This window comes from Sinohyriopsis cumingii, chromosome 15, assembly GCF_028554795.1.
Source record: "Sinohyriopsis cumingii isolate HCF-2022 chromosome 15, ASM2855479v2, whole genome shotgun sequence".
NCBI classification, from domain to species: domain Eukaryota; kingdom Metazoa; phylum Mollusca; class Bivalvia; order Unionida; family Unionidae; genus Sinohyriopsis; species Sinohyriopsis cumingii.
This window is the reverse complement of record NC_142975.1, coordinates 37,354,098-37,374,266: the sequence shown is the minus strand read 5'-3', so window position 1 is coordinate 37,374,266 and position 20,169 is coordinate 37,354,098. Positions and strand designations below refer to the sequence as shown.

General features: G+C 34.1%; 1 protein-coding gene across 1 annotated transcript in view; it reads left to right on the top strand.

Annotated features, from left to right (window-relative positions):
* Nucleotides 1-11,423, top strand: part of LOC149781624 (phosphatidylinositol 4,5-bisphosphate 3-kinase catalytic subunit alpha isoform-like) — a 46,356-nt gene extending 34,933 nt beyond the window's left edge. Inside the window, exons 20-26 of the mRNA XM_089935672.1 lie at nucleotides 113-225; nucleotides 2,134-2,258; nucleotides 3,197-3,275; nucleotides 4,292-4,447; nucleotides 5,629-5,746; nucleotides 6,276-6,427; nucleotides 9,469-11,423. Of these exons, the coding sequence (XP_089791798.1) occupies nucleotides 113-225; nucleotides 2,134-2,258; nucleotides 3,197-3,275; nucleotides 4,292-4,447; nucleotides 5,629-5,746; nucleotides 6,276-6,427; nucleotides 9,469-9,739 (1,014 nt within the window). The 3' untranslated portion in view covers nucleotides 9,740-11,423. The remainder of the gene's footprint in view (nucleotides 1-112; nucleotides 226-2,133; nucleotides 2,259-3,196; nucleotides 3,276-4,291; nucleotides 4,448-5,628; nucleotides 5,747-6,275; nucleotides 6,428-9,468) is intronic.
* The last annotated feature ends 8,746 nt before the right edge of the window (nucleotides 11,424-20,169 follow it).

Genomic DNA, 20,169 nt, shown 5'->3' with positions numbered 1-20,169 from the left:
TAGCTTTGCACCCATAGCCTTAAATTCACAGAATTGCCAATGAAATGTACATCATTGCCAAAGAAATGGGTCTAATACTTGCCATTAAATAATTCCTTATATATTTATTTAGCCCGAAATAAGTGTGATCTACTTGAGGGAACAGTTGAAAAACAGTGATGAAGCCCAGGTTCTGAAGGATGCTCCGCCAATCATCGGTCGGTCACAGCAGCTTGGGAGGACTTGGTGAGGACAATATTTTTATGTTAAAATTAATCTATCTGGCATATTGTGTGCAATAAAGTTGTAGATGTTCTTGGTATGTGCTGTGGAAATCTCGGACAGTAAATTTTAACACAATTAATTCAAGATACATTCATTCAAATTCAAATTTAGGAGAGCTAGGCATTGTAAAGGGATACTAATGCAGTACGTACATGTTTTGTTACAATCTGGACGTCAGAAAAGCGTATTATTAGGCTCCGTCATTATAACGAAATAAAAAATACTCCTTTGGTTGAATAAAGTTTCTTCATTTTGCTAAGGTTTAGTCCTGATTAATTGTTAAGCAACGATTGTACAGGTTATCGTCAGAAATATGTAGTTAGGATATCATCGTCTGAGGTAGAATGGATTATATGGAATTATATTTCTTAAAATAGTTACGCATGGAGGGGGGGGGGCATCGTGCTCACCTTCACCTGGGTCCTGCTTCATCTGGGTCCTGCACATCCAAATAGCACTTGTACTTCATACCTGTGCAGATGCCACCGATGCATGCAATCAACCAATTTGCATTATTAATTTAATATCACTAATAGATATAAGACACATTTTAGCCAACCACTTTGTATGCAATGTTTCCATCTGATATATGGAAGCATTTCATTGTAAATGGGTACTAGTTATAGACATCCATGTTGCTGCTCAACCAGAAGTAATTTCTCAAGACATATGAAGGACCGTTAGGGACAACTTTTCAAAACATATTGCACATTGATAACTCGTGTAAAGAGGGAAGAGTCCGGTTGAAGGCAACTTTTAGAAATATTTTATAACGCATTGTGTGTTCATTACCACTTTCAAGACTGGACTATTGTAACTCAATTTTGTCTGGTTCATCTCAATATCTACTCCAGAAACTTCAAAAAGTTCAAAACACAGCTGCTCGGATCATACTTAGAATACCACGATCAGAACACACCTCCCCGCTGCTCTGTACCCTATACTGGCCATCCATTTGATCCAGAATCAAACACAAAGTTTGTTCTCTGTGCTACATTTCAGTGTCGGACTCTAGTTCAACATACCTATCTGACCTCACCCATGTGTACACACCAGCAAGATACTTACGCTCCTCTTCTGACAATCGTATATTCATTATTCCCACTATGAAAACAAAGTCATATAGACAGCGTTCTTTTGCAATCCAGGGCCCAGCAACGTGAAATGAATTGCCCACTGAACTTAGACACAAAGGCACAGTGATCACATTCAAGAGGGCTCTCAAAACTCACTTATTTCGACAGCAAGAACAAACTTAAAGACCTAATAATGTTTCCTACCTTAAATATTCTCAGCACGTTTATTTTTTTACAATGTTCTTCTAATTTCGTGTCTGTTTTTGTAATAATATTATTATGTTTCTTATCGTATAGGTGTTGTCTAATGTTGTAAAGCGCTTAGAGCTTCTAAAGATTAGGCGCTATACAAAGTCATTATTATTATTATTATTATTATTATTATTATTATTATTATTATTATTTGACCTCAGAGGATAAAATATAAGAAACATGTTGAACTGCAGAGAAAAGACCGAATACTGTCAAAGCATGTGTTGCAGAGTTACCTTAGTTGAACAAATATTAAGTAAAACATATATTCATACATAACCATTGCAAAGAATAAAGCTGAAACAATTGTTCTATAACAAACAGGCACCAAATAAAATAAAACAAAAGATAACATAGCGCTCGTCAATAGTAGTACAAATTTTACAAGCAAGCATGATGCATGTTTGCACATGAGCGAAACAAAATTAGGTATATAAACGTCATTTTGCACACATCCACATCCGATGAATAGCTTACATTAGAGAAACAGAATTCCGAGAACTTAAACTGAGAGATGTTTCTTTTCATGAATCTTCTTCAGCCCTGAGAAATGTGGGGTATTTAGATCGAAGATGCGACCACTGAGACTGACCTGGAATAATTCATCTCCTTTTGCCAAAGTTGTCAGTGCAGAAAATTTCTCTTACATCTTTAAGCATGGTGATGGTGAGAATAAATCTCACGTTTTTTAAAATATTCTTTCCGTTTATATCAAATTCTATATCACCCGTATTGCATGTACGGTTTATAATGCTTGTGTCTTGCTTGAAAACTTTTTTTACTACTAATGTATTATGCATTTTTGTAATGACGGTATCAGATCAACATCCAGTGCTGATTAATATGTACTTATAGTACTCCCCATTAATTTTTTTTTAATGCAGTTTGATTTCATTTCGAATCGTTCTGTTCTCATTGAAGTTTATAGTATTCAATCTGGTGTTGATATATATTCGTAACGTTACACGGAGCGTAACAGCGGCTGTTGTTCTTAAGCGGAATATATATATTTCCAGGCGATATTGGCCATGCACCAGCGTAGTATCATACCTTTTGAAATGATACAATTTATTAAAGCAGAAGACCGATGAAAACAAGTGGGAAGTCCTTGTACAAGTTATGCTGATCTGCCACTTTCTTGGGACGTACTGTCCGCTTCGTAGTGTAGTGTTAACTGAAATGACTAAGAGCAGACTGTGCTAAAACGACCGACTGTGCTAAGAAAAGGTTACTCTTAAACCAGTGTTTACATTACATCAAATTTGGGAAGCAGGCTGTGATTAAAACTTGAAGAGACTGATTTGCCTCTGCAATGTTCAAATACATGTCAGTCTGAAATAATTTTAAATTCTTCAATTCCTACAGTAATTCTATAAATAGTATTTCTTGGTCATGATATTTTGTTTCATTGTTATCATTTATATAATATTTCGTTTATCTAGTTATTGGAGACTGGTCATTGCCTTATTACAGTACTGTAGTATTTGGTATATCTCATGTGTTTTCATTGTTTTCTAACTGTTACAAAACTACTGACTATATTGAGTGTATAACTGGATGGCTTTTCTCAATCAGAATGATTTAACTGGTTGTCTTAATTACAGATATCCGCCAGGACATGCTTTGTATCCAACTGTTGCAAGTTATAGACACGATTTGGAAGTACGAGGGATTAGATTGCTGGTAAGTAGAGATTTATCTTGAAGCGTGTTTGTCTTCGTTAGTGTGTGTCCTGGAAAATGGGAAAAAGTAGGGTGTCTATACTCATATAAGATTTTAAGTGTATATATGTCAGTTACACTGTAACCTATGAAAATACTGATGGAAGACATTCTACTGCCATCTCTGGCAAGGTATGAGGTGTTGTATCACATCCGGCACACTGATACTATAAGTGTGCGTCTGCGTGTGCGTGTGTGTATGCATTAATAGGATTATATGGTCATAAAGTTAATTTGCAAAAGAGTGTTGTTTATTGGTGTTGTTGTTGTTGTTGTTGTTTTAGGGCTTAATGCCATTTTTCAATGCAAGATAGCCTATACATGGCGGCCAGTATAAATGGTGGAGGAAGAATCCGGGAAAACCCCCGAAAGATCTATTAACCTACGAGAAGCTTGCTAAAAATCCACGTTGGCCGAACCCGAGACTCAAACAGACAGAGATGAGATGGCGATGATCCGTAACCACTTGGTCACTCGGTAGAAAAGAGTGAGAAACAACAATCTGTAAAATTCAACAAAATCTTCCTTTAAGATTACTTTTTTATTACTTACGATCATTTTATTATGCAATGTTTCATTCATTTGTTTTTATCTCATGTATGTAATTCCACCTATCAAAATAAAGCATTTATTTATTCGCCTGATGATATGCACAATAAAATATAATAATACAATCTACAGTACTTTCCCTAAAGAGACTTTATACAACTGATTGCATACATGTTTGAATTACTATGAATGCACTTGTATCATGTTGCCATTTTGTAGTATAACCCCGTAAAAATGCAATCAAGGCATTGTTACTTGGTTGGTAGTCGCGATGGCTCAGTGGATAGTTTGCCGGACCAACAATCAGTGACTCCTTTTCAAACCATCCAAGGTCTGTTGCCATGATATTCAAGTAGCCACAAAAAATGCGCTGGTTCTAATGTGATTTAAATTCTAACTAAGCAATTAAACAAGTATCATTTGTTCCAGTTTGACTCCTTACGGATGCTTGTCGATGGGTCATGAAATTGGGATGATCGAACTGGTTCAGAATTCCAAGACCATTGCGAATATTCATTCTGAACGAGGTACGTTGCTGAATGCAACTGGACTGAACGGTTGGCTTCACGAGAATAATCGAGACTGGTGAGTAAGATAGCAATAAAAAAGAAACCTGCACTAATGGACAGATCTCATAATAACTGATAACTGATAATCAAGGCTCTCATCTTAGTTAAAAACTTACTATGAGGGGAATACATTATGTGGGAGTACCAAAGTCCATTGCGGATGCGGACAACGATAACCAAGGAAAAAACTATTTGGTGTCTGCGATAAATCGTTATTATGTATACTAGTTAAGGAGGAGGATGTTGTTGTTGTTGTTATTGTAAAGTTTAACTCCATTTTCAGCACAAGATAGGCTATACATGGCGGCCAGTATAAATGATGGAGGAAGAACCCGAAAAAAAAAACCGAATAGAATCACCGACAAGCTTTCTCACATAACCACGCAGACAGAGGTGAGGTGGCAATGATTCGTAACAGTGAGCGCTTTTGAACACTCGACCACTCGTGGCCCCTATGGAGGAAGAAATAAATAACAATATAATACAGAAGCTATCTCAAGTTGACTATATCGAATTCGCCAAATTATCTTTCTTTTTAATGCGAAGGTTAAGACTAAACATAACATTAGATATCAATCAGTAACGGAATATGTAAAAGTAGCAAAGAAATAGAGATAATGGTTATTTTCTAGCTATTATTTATAATTTAGCTAACAATGTATTCAAACATCAGAGATATTTCGAAAAGAAACTAAGGTGTAAATGTAAAGGTAAGAAGAAAATTGTGAACATTTTATAAATTAGATTTTGATCATTATAAATCCGCAATTTGTACAATCCATTAATATTTCCACAACTATTGCGCGGAAAATTTCATGCATGTATACAGGATGATATCCTAATACAATCTAATTAAAGAAAACTGTTAAATAAAATGTTGAAATATTATATAATTAACAATGAGTCAATGAAAAGTACAAAAACTGGTATTGGATGTATAAGTACATATTATTTAGTCGCTATGATGGAGGCTACAATCAATAAAAGCATGAGTTTCACAAGCGTCTGATATATCAAAATGGTTTTACACAAAAATTATTTTGAATTTTATAGTAGTTTTAAATATGCAGGAACAAGTAAGGCCTTCAAAGTCATGTATCTAACTTAATGTACCATTTCTCTTTCTCTTTTGACAAAATTACCTTTTCATGAACATGTAAGACAATAAAACTGATCTACTGTATTTTACGTTTGTAGTTACGAAAAAGCAGTAAAGAGATTCACACACAGCTGTGCTGGATATGCAGTGGCGACGTTTGTGCTGGGAATAAGTGACAGACACTCTGACAACATCATGGTAAAAAACAATGGAGAGGTATGTTCAAATACGTAACATTTTAGCTGAGATCTTTCTTCAACATGAAATTTCAATATGAATCTTGATGTATATTTCACAAAAATTAGTTTTTTTTCATTTTTAATCCCACAAAATCCAAGTTATAACTTTTACTGATTTTGTGTTATTTTAAAACTGTAAGGGTAACATACACCCATCAGCAGACTATAACACTGGCTTCCATACTTATTTATAATACATTTGTATTATTGTTGTTTTACCTAGGAGTGGTACTTATAAGTTAGTTTCTTCATTCCCAAATCAGTCAACTAATAATATGAAACCTAAGTATAGTCTTTCTGAAAGGTATTTTAAGCCCAGACGTAATGACTTTGACAAGTTATTAAACGACTTTACGATGATTTCTCAGTGTACGTATTTCTTTTACAAGATGGCATTTGTCAAAGATGTTCATGCATATTATATTATTAGGTGTAAACGTTTGGAATCAGGTCACATTATGTAACATTGTAATAGACCAAGTCCATTTACATCTTTTCTTCCCTAGCTTTTTCACATTGATTTCGGACATTTTCTGGGAAACAGGAAAACTAAGTTTGGAATAAAAAGAGAACGTGTCCCCTTTGTCATGACCGATGATTTTATCACAGTCATCACGAAAGGAGTAAGGAAACGGGATGAAAGCAAAAACTATAAGGAGTAAGTTATTTACTTTTTTCCATTATAAACTCGTATCTACGCAAATAATCAGAGGGTCAATTCATTAATTTCGGCAATAATTTTTCCAGGAAAGGTCTGTGTATGAATGAATGAAAATGCCAAGTTTCTCTTAACGTTTGTTTATTGAGGATTGGGGGTGGCTGCTTTCTTATATTTTGCCATTTAATTTAGCATGATATTCAAAGGTAAAATAAATGGAGTGATCCCGGTAGTTGTGAGTGGCATCAAGCAATGTTTTAAATAGGTCTCATTTTGTTCATAGATAAATAACATTTTAATACACGACCGAATGCAAAGCGCTTTCTGACTGGTTGAGTGTCAAAATTATGCGGCAAAAAAGCCAAAGATAAACGAGAGATATTTAAAAGTTCTAAATATTTTGTTCCAAATTGTGTATCTTTGAATATATAAATACATTTAATGCCGATCGATACACAAAATAACGTTATCGAAAACGATATGTAGATGCATATGCATCGCAGCATAGGTAAACGACAGTAGTGTAAAAATGTTACAGAAAGAGAACAAATCAGTCTGTAAAATGCTTGTGTTCTAAGATTACTGTGCGACTGATACTCTGCGGACTAGGGTGAATTTGATGTCATATCGTAATAAACTGAGGTGATTTCAACGTTTTAAAGATGCAAGCGAATTCAAGAAAGCTAACCCCCGATCTTGAAGGCTATTGGCTGAGATTGGTAGACGAAAAGTGCCTGCTATGAAGGCAACTATTTATGAAGACAAAACCTATTGTTTGTATTAGTTTTATTAACTCGTCAGCTGCTTTTAATTATTGAATAATCATATTAATCTCAGAAAGCTTTGTGCTAGATTGGTCCTTCATTTGTTGTAGCCTGATAAAAACAAAGCGGCCTCCAATGGAAATAGCCTAATAACTACTCTCCAAATATAGAAAGATTTATCAGAAAAGTGTAAATGAGATGGGGATAAACAGGGAATTAGTTTTTAAACCTATACATAAGAGAACAAAAATAAAGTTTGATCGGAGAAAATAAGACCTCAGATCCCCAGATGCCTTCGAACTGTCAAGAGAATTTTGTACGCCTTATTTTTGGATGCAAAATATCAGGTATTACAGGTACAGGTGCCGGACTGATAGTGTCCTTGATCATTTCTATGACAACAAAGTATTGCCAAAGGTTGCCAAACCCTACCTAGCCACCCACCTGTGTAATCAATGACAACGCACCATCACATAAATCAGCCATCGTGACAGATGTCCTGAATGTTAACAGCATCCAAACTTTGCTACAACCTCTATACAGTGCTGAACTGACTCCAGTAGTTGAATTCCATTATCAAAGATTTCCTGATGGGCAGACGATTGGAAGCCACCACGCTGTAGTTTCCAGTTTGTGAAAAACATAGTACACTGTTAATATAAAATGGCATTTAATACTTGGATAATCAAACTGAAAATGTGCACAGATGTACATTGGGAGTACTTGAAGGGCATCATGAAATTTACTATACGGAATAATAAAATACAGAACTTTTTAAATACCCTTCGCATGCTTGAAACTTAACAACTATTAGGATATAATTGTTCTCTCTCTCTCTCTCTCTCTCTCTCTCTCTCTCTCTCTCTCTCTCTCGTACCACGTAGAATTTCATTTTTCTTCTACTTTTCAACAATATAAAAAAATTGTATTTAATAATTTTAGGACGTTAGCCGTGGTGTTCTCGATGAACATTTTTTGCTACCGTCTCTTCTAATGTGTCGTACTCGCTTTGCTATTCACTTCGTCGAGTCTGAAAGACACGACTGTTATCCCTCCCCAAACAATATCTGCAAAAGAAGTGCTTTCTTGACATTCATTAATTTGAAAGGTGTAACTTTCTATATTATATTTTCAATACACGTATAGGATTTAAGTAGTATGAAACAGTTTTGCAATTAACCATTCAGGACGTTAATGATAATTTAGTTTTAGCAAATTAAGCTTTATCGTCGGCGCGTCGGAATAGACGGTAAAAAGAATATTTGCGGAGGTAGAAACACAATTAGCGTTGTAAAATTCTTAAACACAGGACTAGTATTTTCATTCAAACCCTGCACGGAATAATAAGTATTGATTAATAGCTTAAGATTGTAATAAAATGTCACAGGAAGGGTAACGAAGTCATAAAATGTCACAGGAACGGTAACGACATCATAAAATGTCACAGGAAGGGTAACGACGTCATAAAATCGGCAATTAGTTTGACCGTACTGTCACAAATGTTCAACTTTCACCAATAATAATAAGCGATAGCTCCATTCGTTTATAAGAATATTGTTTTACCATACGTATAATGCGAAATAACACTGTGAAATCCAATTTATTAATCCATGTTATTCGCACGACAATATGAACACCCAAAAAATGTATAGCATGGCCATCAACTGATATATTTTGTGCTTCAAACGTTTTCCTCTTCTCAGATCAAATTTAATTATAAACCCTTACAGCGGCAGTTACGTGAACCCAGTGTATGTTCTGTCTCTAATTCCAGATATCAACAAATGTCTAATTTCTCTGTTAGTGTCTTCCATACTGACTGGATCAACTGAGTTGGAGCTCATCAACTCTGTCAATGTCTTCCATACTGACTGGATCAACTTAGTTGGAGCTCATCAACTCTGTCAATGTCTTCCATACTGACTGGATAAACTTAGTTGGTGCTCATCGACATTTAAAGTGTCTCCATTTAACTTATTCTTTAACCTGTTCACAATGACCATCAGATTGAACTCTTGTTTCCTTTTTTATATAAAGGCTCTCACAATGTATACATTTTAGGTCTGGAATTTCTAATACTTGTGGTGTACATCTCTTGTCTTTGGTTCCCTGACTTCAGTTTTGCCTTCGTGTCTTAGTAGTATCGAGATATTTTATAATGTCATGTGGGGAAAGAGTATTTGTAAGGATGTGGACTAATTTCTTTTTATTAATGCTGCAAAAGTCCTCTCATGCTATAATAATGATAATAATAATGATAATAATAATTTATTGTAGGTTTGTCTTACTCTGCATCAAAGCCTACATGGCACTTTGGAAGAATGCCGACCTGCTGATTACACCACTTTATCTCATGAGAAACAGCGGGCTTCCAGAGCTGACGAAGTCAGAGGACATTCAATTCGTTCGTGAAGCTTTGGCCGTGGATAAAGATGAAATTAAGGCTGCCTCATATTTCTTGGACAACTTGAAGAAGGCTATCTTAGGCAACTGGACTATTAAAGTTGACTGGATTTTTCATGCTATTAATCAGTACAAACGCTCATAATATGTGTAGACAGCACTGAACAGTTAAACTTTGAGAATGAGCAAGGTCTCGTTTTGGTCTGAAACTGGTTATGAGACTGTATGTATCTGCACATGACTCCAAGTCCTGTAGTATTGAGTCACAACTATATAGATTAAATATTTCATTCAGCATTATTATTATTAGAGGAATTGGTTATACAAATGAAATATACTGGACCCTGCAAGAACACATTTATTTGTTGGTGATTATTGATAAAAGAAGGGATTGCTAATGGTTAAGAAATGACAGATTAAGTGACTGAATCAATACAGTTATCGATCAATCAATAAATCAATGAGTGAAAAATTTATAAATGAATGGATAAATGAATAATTAATGAAGGAGAGATAAACCATTGAAGGAGAAAGTAAATGTGTGATAGTAGACCACTTTTGAAGGGGTAATATTTGTATGATTCTTCCAGATTCAATGTATATATATATATGGTACTGAATATGTTTCATTTGGTGGATCGGACGTACGGTTGTAAATATATTACTGGCCAGTTTTGTTTCTTTACTTTTTGTTAAGCCTACAGGGATTTTTATTTTTGCAAGCGTAGTCCGGTAAAGATTTTCTGAAGAGATGCAATACTGTTAGTGTATTTGTGTGTATTTAAAATATATATGCGAAACGATAATGTGGGAGGGGGTTGTATTATGTTTAAATATATACTTTATGAAATGTGAATGATTTTTACAAGGAGAAATGAAAACTTTATGCAAGTTTTAGTATCTCTTAGATGTAAGAGACAAAATCTTGATTCAGTTGTACATATCAAGTGTGAATGTTCTGACACGCTTATAGACCTATTCTTGGACACTGTGTCATGCTACCATATGTGTGACTTGTGTGCTCAACCGAAATATTTCGATTCTGGAAACTTTTGCAATATTACTCGCCGTAAGACTGCATTTATGTCACATGGCCAATATAGATCCATTTGTCTGTATATTTCATCATTGTTAAAATAAAGTGCAGGAACCTACAAGAAATATTTAATTAGTTTAAGTAACTAAAACACCAATGATTGGTAAATTTTTATATTGCAATGGCATGATTGTTATACATAAATGCTAAATTCATTTTCCAGTAAAAACGGAATTTCATGCGAAATTCTCTAATACGTTATTTGCAAAGAAAAACACCGTATTATTTTGCCAAATAAAATAGGGCAATGCATTATCGCTGTTACTCAGACAACAACTGGACTAATAGCTGATGAAAGACTTGGGTATTACAGTTTTATTCTTGAGTTAAAAAAAATAGTAACAACGGTTATAGTTCAGAGTTTGTCTTTGCAACACGTAGAGTAAAGCAGTTACCATGAGTAATTCTAGTATTCAACATCCAGCCTTCAGCAATGCTACATCTATTTGTCGTACATTTTAATCCCATATGCGCTGTCTTAAAGTTTAAACAGTCTGCTCTTATGAAAACACTGCCATCTAACGAACAGTCATTGGATACAAGACAGATGTTGAGATATCGCGCTCTTTTCATATGTGCATTTAGTGTCCGACTGACGCTTGCGAAACCGCAATAAACACTGTCGATAAAGAGGGAAGGAAAGTTTAACAGGATTAGGGGGAGGTAATTTGAAGTTTTAAATCTACAATGTTTACATTATTGATAAACTAAACTATAAAAGAACTATTGTATATTTTGTTGTTTTGCTTTTTTTTCTCTTATGTTTCTTCTTTCACTCGAGATTAATTTTGGGAATCATCTGATATGTGGAATATGCACATAATATTATGGCGTAGAATATTTTTAGAGGAAACCAAGACAGCGGATGATACGTTTATGGACATGCAGTGATTTTAACTAGAATACAAGCAGCGAGGGGTTATGAAGGATTATGAAGGAAGAAAATGAAGACTTAACATTTTGACGAATCTTTTATTCAGACAGCTTACAAAGGAACACAAGTTGTATACTTACGTTAGGTAAAATTGTAAGAACCAGCTAGCTTAGAGTTTGGTTGCAAGATTACAACTAAGTGTTACCTATTCACTACTTTGCCCGAGTTAGCTGCGAATTTGTGTGGTTATTTTTTATGGAGGTGTTAATATTACAATGTTAATATTAAGACATGGTTTCTTTGCACATATAATTTACTTATATGCGTAGAACAATAAATGCCTCCCAACAATAACAGCAGGGCTTAAACAAGAACATTTACCTCTCTCTATCTCTCTCTGTCTCTCTGTCTCTCTCTCTCTCTCTCTCATTTTGTAATAGAAAGTGAACTTGTAATTGTTACAACTCTTTGCAGATATCTATGTCTCTAGTTTGGAAACCGTCTTAGTCTTCTCGTGTAACAGAAGCTGGATGTTTTGTTAACATTCACCTATTTGAGAAAGGGCATATTACTTGATAGAAAAATACTGCACGCACTGTGTTTAATGCGTAATTACTAAATTTTTATTTCGTCATTATGATTCCCAGCAATCCGATTCGCCAGGCCCTTGTGAAATGTTTTGGTTCATACCTGTATAAGCCAATTTTAAGCCACTCCCACCTGCACTACCTTTATGTACATATTTAATGAGGACTATATTTAGAATCTAGGATCACTCACATTCAACCTTTTTAAGTAGGATTTTAATTAGAAACCAAATACTGGACTTTTTTTTTATATCATCTCCGATCCGGTTTTTTAAAAACGGTCTGTCAGCTCCCATTCCGCAACAACCTTTATAAGTTATTCGTTCCATATATTAGTTAGCACACGACTCTCGTAAAGAGTATTCTGATTGGTCAAAGGTTTAAATTCATCCAATGAATCTTCATGTAATGGAAATTGATGGCAATGGAAAGAAGAAGCATGCTTGCAAAACATGGCGTACCGAGCTGTTGAGAGAGACTATGACACGAAAAGTTTAGATAAAGGTTTAAAAAAAACGTATGGAAATGAGAATGGCTGGAGCGTAAAGTGGATAAAAATTTAGTTGGTCAGTTTAAAAGAAAACTAAACGCTTGAGGACTAGCATTTTATGACCTCTGCAATAAAGATCTGAATTACGTTAATCGCGGTTGGAAGAGTTTGGAACAGTACCTACAAAATAAGCTGCATACGGAAACATTGAAGATAAGAAGGCATCTGGCAAAGTGCAATTAATTAACATAAGAAGAAAGATTTCTTGCATGAGAGAGCATATGTAGCCCTCTGTCAGAATATGCGCACTGTATATCGCCAATACAAGCACCAGCTTGAAAGGAAAGGCTCTCATTGAGAAGGAAAAGAAACGATTGTACACTGAGCCAAAAAAGTAAGTGGTGACAAAAAGGAAGGCTATATTAATCTTTGCCAAAGCCGCAATAAGAGCTCGACTGTCGTATCAACAGGCTGTGTCCATTGGAGAAAATGACAAGTGAATGCATGGGATTATTTGTATATAGTTGATGTACGTGGGTGTTTATTTTAGAGATTTGTTATAAAAAGAGAGAGGTATAATATATTGGCTGCAAAAATTGAGGAATTATCGTGACTTAATTACAATGTGAACACTGACATGCACATGAAATAACTTCAGCATCAGTATTAATGGAAAACAAATTCATGTGACTATAAATATTGTAAAATAATCGAAGTCAAGTTGAACAATCTCGGTAAGTTTATTAGTTTTTCAAATGAGTATTTTGGTTTATTTTACGATCATAAGTTGCACCAGGAGCAGTTTTTAATGAGTGTAAAATGCGTATTTGGCCGAGGGCCTTTGCCCCCTGGAACCCCGGATCAGGGTCCCTGCCCCTCGACACCACGTTGGGGAAGAACTCCCAAACAACCTTAAACATTTTTCAGCTTTTTTATGGAAGACCACAATCATGTCTGTACAAGTAAAACACACTTTAAATACACAAAAGATTTTTAAAAATTGGCAGATGAACAGCTGGAAAGTATTGAAGACCGAAGACAGTCAAAACTGACAGAAAACACAAATTGGTGCGTACAAGTTTTTCAAGGCAATCTGCTAGTTTATTCAGAAAAGTATGTAGTAAAATTAATTTTTTTTTCTCAGAAGTATGTATTTGTACATAATATGAAGAGCAGATAGGAAAATCTCTAGAATAATAAAAACGGAAAGATTTTTGGCACATGAAACAATCAAATTAATATCCCCCAGACCCAGCACTTGAACCTGGATCTTCGAGTTTGTTATTACGACGCTCTGCTTTGGGCTATCTTGGGGCTTAATAGACTGTTTACGTGCTATTTTTTCCAGAAAGAATAAAAATATTGAGAACACGTGCTTGCATGGAGTGAATAACACGTGTCATTTAGCTGGTGCATATTTTACGTGATAATATCAGCTGTTTAAAGTTTTTATCCTGCCAAGTTTTGTCTGTATTAGCACAGACAATATTAGTAATATAGTCTTTCCTAATTCAACGAAGAATAAGCATATACAATGTTTTTTGTTTTTTTTAAATAAAAATATAAGGCTTTCATCGGATTCAAACCGGGTGCTACTTAGTAACAGGCCTTCATGTTTAACACTACCTAAATCACACTACTGACAAATACAGGTATACAAATATTTGGTCATATTGTTATTGATATCTATTGGAGCGAAAACAATTGGAAAGGTAGTTGACTTTTTGACCATGAATCCTGAAGATTTAAATAGACAACTACTGTTTTACGACGAGCTTCAGCCTACAAACAAGGAAAATATGGCCCACGTAATGCCAACCACCATACCATATAAACGAAAATTTCAGATCAGCAATAAACAGGTATTTACAAGATCTAGTAAGAGATGTGGTCATTGTCAGGAACAAAATATGTAAATCATCAAATGATACGTTAGACGGCAAATTCAAACGTAATTTCCATAAGAAATTTTCCACCAAATACTGAATCAAAATATTCTTTATCCTATGCTTTGTTACAGAGCCTTTCAATTCAGAGAGTTCATAATCTTTAGCAGGCTCAAGCAACGCATCCTTTTCAATTAAGTCTAGCCCGTCAAGGGTAGGACTCACAACAGCTCTCTCCACATTATATGCCATTGTGAATGCTTGCTGGTTTCACTAAAGATTTCTCAATTGTTTGAAAGTGGAATCTTTACTGGGGAGAATGAAATTTCACAAAGCCAAATTAAATTTGTGAGAAAAATTTCAATATGAATAAAAATTTTTAATGTAATTCAGATTCCGGACGTGTTCCTTAATCTGTTCCGTCTTTATAGTATTAAACTATGTAACAGCAAGAAGTGACACCAACAACAGTGAGTAAAATACAACAAACAATTTATTTCCCTGTAATACAAAGTTTGAGTGTGTGTTTGTGTGTGATTTGGATTTTTAACACAGCTTTAACAATTTTTCACTCATATTGTTACAATGTCTGCAGTGTGACAATTTATAGTGATGTCTAGCACTGGGGCATCTTGACGCATACATATAGCATTATGTCCCGCTTAGTCACATTATCCCGAATCCACGCCAACCAATTTTAGTATTGACCTATTATTACAGAGCGCCTAGTGAGGAAGCTGCTAGTACCATTTTATAAGTCTTTGGTATGACCTCCGGCAATAATACAAAGTAAAAATTCAAAGACACTTAACAGCATATTAAATTAACTGCCAAATAATTATAAATGCTCTATCACAGTTCCAACAGTATGGAATGTTCAGAACGAATTCCTATAGGCATGAGTGTGTGCATTACTATTATTAATTTCAGCTTCATTTTGGGGAAGAAAATATGTATTACATGTTCTTCCGCTATCATACATTATTCAAAAAAGTAATAGCATCCTGGCTTTATACATACAGGTACAATAAATGGTCAAGCATATATCTGATATCCTTCACAAGAATCAGATCAGTCAGTCGCAGAAGTACCACAGTCACACTAGGCAAATTTTCATCTGTTGGAAACATTTTTCAATTCTGATTCTGATACGAACAATAGAACAATCGGTCAAAGTTCAAACATGCTATTGCGTTGAAATGATTATAATTTCAGATACTTTCTAGTGCCATAGACATCCAAATTTCATATAACCTTATCTGACTGATGTAATTCCGTATCAGCTGTTCGTCATACTAGCCAGCTATTTTATGACAACTTTATGATTAGGAAGATACTTACCATGTAAACAAGTATAGGACTAGTCATATGTTTCTCGTGCAAATCATCACTCAGCCTAGGAGAATCGATATAATTAAAAAAAAACAGCTATAGGACTAGTCATTTGTTGGTAAACCAAAACATCACTCAGCCTCGTAAAATTCCAAGAAACTATTGAACACGCCAAGTCGTTGTTTTGTAAAGCAGGAACCAAATCGTGTGAATTGATCAAATTTCATAGCAACTATTTGACTAGTTTAGACTTTGTTGTAGAGAACAGCAATCAGCTAATGTGAATCGATGTAATTTCGTGGCAATTTTGGACAATTCAAGTCATGTAAAAAAGCAGCCAGCCCAGGGTGAATCGATGCTATTTTGTGGCAACTAATGAACACTTCCAGTCGTTGTTGTATTAAAAATAAGACTTAGCCTGGGTCATTCGATGAAATTTCGTGGCAACTATTGGACAATTCCAGTTGTCGTTGTAAAAAACAGCAATCAGTCTAGGTAAATCGATATAATTTCGTGGCGAGTATTGGACAATTCCAGTCGTTGTTGTATAAAAAAAAGGACTCGGTCTAGGTGGATCGATGAAACTTTTACTGCAGCTGTCTGAATAGTATAATAATAATAATAATAATAATAATAATAATAATACTGAGGACTGAATATAGTATTATCGCAACTGAACAAATACATCGCTTAGTCCAAAAGAAATTTAGTTCCATTACAACTACAGGTCTAGTCATATATCTCATTTTGTACATTAATACAAATTTGTCAATCAATTTGGACCCAAAGATATATTTCTAAAGCAATTATTTCACTACTCCTTGGTCTGATTTAATATATATATATATATATATATATATATATATATATATATATATATATATATATATATATATATATATATATATATATATATTCCACAAATGTACTCTACATTTTAAATCATATTCAACCTTTGCTGATCAAAGCAAATCCTTAGCAGCTATTTCATTCCATGGCAACTAATATTCCAGTATAGTTTATTGTCGTCCAAATACACAAAACAGGTTGTAGAATCCAGATCATTGAACAATTATACAAGACCTATATTCATGGCACAAAATGCAGACCGGACAAATGTAATATTGCAACTATTGGACTAGACTTAAGCTGTGATATAAATACACCAATTGGTACAGGAGACTCGGTGTAATTCAATAGTAACTACTAGTCTAGGCAAATAGGTCGTGTGCATATACAACACAAATAGGACAACTGTTCTGTTACAACTATAGTCAATAGTTATCATATCAACCCCCTCTGATGCGGGAGGTCGTGGGTTCGATCCCAGGCCGAGTCATACCAAAAACGTAGAAAAATGGTACTAACAGCTGCCTCGTTTGGTGCTCAGCATTAAGAGGTTAGTGTTAGGACTTGTCGGCCTGGTGTCAGGATAATATGACTGGGTGGTACATAATGTCTGCGGCATGATGTCCCAGTGCTAGACATCACTATAAACTGCCACACTGCAGACATCATAGCGACATGACATAAAAATTGTTAAAGCTACGTTAAAAATTCCAAATCACAATCATATCAACCCATTTATAAGAAAAGCCGAGTCGACGTATTTCTATATCAACTATTGGGCAATCTAATCCTTATTGTACAAATAAATCAATCAGCACAGGCGGAAGAATGTAATTCGAGAGGAATTATTGGGCTAGTTCAATAATTATTTCATTAATACATGACAGAGCCTATGTCAATCTATGTCATTCAAGATCAGTTACATGTCTTGTGAAATAAATAGTTCTTGTACAAATACATAAATTAGCCAAGGCAGATTGACAACACAGTACCAAGAATTTGTCGGCGCTAAACGTTATCGTATAAACAACAATCCAACTCGATAGGTGTTCCAAAGAAATACTATATGATAAGACTAGTAGTTATCATAATGATACACGAGTCATTCTAAGCAAATCGATGCTATTCCATTGGTTGTATTTGGCTAATCTAATAGCTGTTCTAAAAATGCATCAGGTGCTGAATGTCCCAAACTTATTAATGCGATTCAGTAGATACTAATTTGTCTGGTCCACTAGTGTTGGTCCCAATACAATGCAGTCCCACGAGACAATAGCTATATTAAAACTACAGAGTTGCAAGACTATATATATCTTGTATATTTAAAATAAATACAACTTCATCGTCTTCAGTTTTATAACTTTAGGAGAAATACAAAATAGGTAATAAAAGATAAATACATGAAAGCAGCATCAAGTCAATCTATTAGTTTATTTATTAAAAAAAGAAAAAAAGAGTTGCATACATAAATTTGTATGTGTTGTGCGTTTGTGGTGGTGGTAGAATTATGATAAAAGACCATGTTCATTTGTGTAGACCATGGCTAAAATACAAATTTAACATACAAGTCTCCTCCGCTTCAGTTGAATGGATCTGACTTAAAGTACACCAATTAATTTTAACTTATCGAGTATCATTCAAATAGTGAGAACATTCCACCATATCTCAATTATAAATACAATTATAAGTACAATTATTAGTATAATTATAAGTGCAATTATTAGTACAATTATTAGTACAATTTTATTTTAACATATACTTTTATATTTTAAAATGCAATGTTTTGTCTACTGACAATACAATCCTTTCAACTCGGAGTAAGCCTACAATATATGAACTTTCTAAATACGTTATGAACATCCTTGCAAAAGTGTATGTGAAGTTTCTCAATATCAATAACTGGATTCAAACCCTAAATTGTACAAGCCTGCCCTAGAACACTATTACTTTAGGAATCTAGCACGTGGTATGTGGATTCAGTAGTGAAACAATAATCCTCACATAATATATGGATATTGAATAATGACTTAATTCCTTCCGATATGAGATGCCTTGGGATAGAATTAAACTTACCGCTGTGGTACAAATTCAGACACATTGAATGAATCGTATCAATAACTGTGATCAGTTCTTTTCATGAAATACCACTGGTCAATTAACCTTATTTTGCCAGCAATTCTAAGTATTAAAATTTTCATTTGTTTCTTTGGTATATATCTTTTAATTTAAATTTATCACAATGAAGTGATATGGTATCCAACATATTTCGTCTCTTCCTAATAGCTCATATTCAACGTAAATAGCTCTGTCTCGCCTTGTATCCATGCGGGTTTACATTAATATAATACGTTACTTGATAATTATATAATTCATACTTCATTTAGATTATATTGCACATATGTTGAATCAAAGTTCGAATTATGTCTCGTATATATTGATTATATCATTTGACATAAATGTTTGTGGTCTTAAAATTGTTCTATTTGCGATGACAGAATAAACACCACCAGGTAAACTATAAAACTCACAAGGATGATCACAACTTTTACCATGTTATAGCGTCGACGTACCGATTTCTAACCATGTTAGAATAGTTGATATTTACGACAAAATATTTGTATGTAAAAATCATGATTACACCTCCACAAGTAATGTAATATCAACGATATCGTGCCTACAGGTCAAAAAGGATATAAACTCTACAAATTTTCTTTCTCTTACATAAGTATAAAAAAGACGGCTAATCTATATGTACACCATTTGACCAAGAAAAAATATATATAACGGACTCTACTATAAACAGATTTTCATAAGTACTCATTGTTTGTCATGATAGCAATAATCTGGAACACACACACACACACACACACACACCGAGATAGTACATATGCCAGGCGTTGCTTCTTTCAAGTAACTTCTAACACACATACTGTAACGCAATGCAGATATCATTCGTTCTTTCTATAATTTGTCATTCATTCAATAATCCATAACTTATTCATGTGATCATTAATTCAAACAGTCTGTAATTTCTTGAACGCTTCCCATCCTTTGCTTTTGAATGTAATACCATCCTCCGAAGCTTAGTCCTGCCTTTTCCAATATTTTTCTTTATATCACCGATTTAAATTATAATAATACCAAATGAGATAAATACTCTCAATAATTCGGACTGCGTGATGCGCATAATACTCACAACACAAACGAGCTTGGAGAACAATGCAAAAGCTATTTTCCTAGCCACAGAACACACTGAGTACGCCGAAGACATGCTGAATAAAATTAGCAACATCCTTGTGTATATATATATATATATATATATATATATATATATATATATATATATATATATATATACATATATATATATATATATATATATATATATATATATATATATATATATATATATATATACACATACATATATATATATATATATATATATATATATATATATA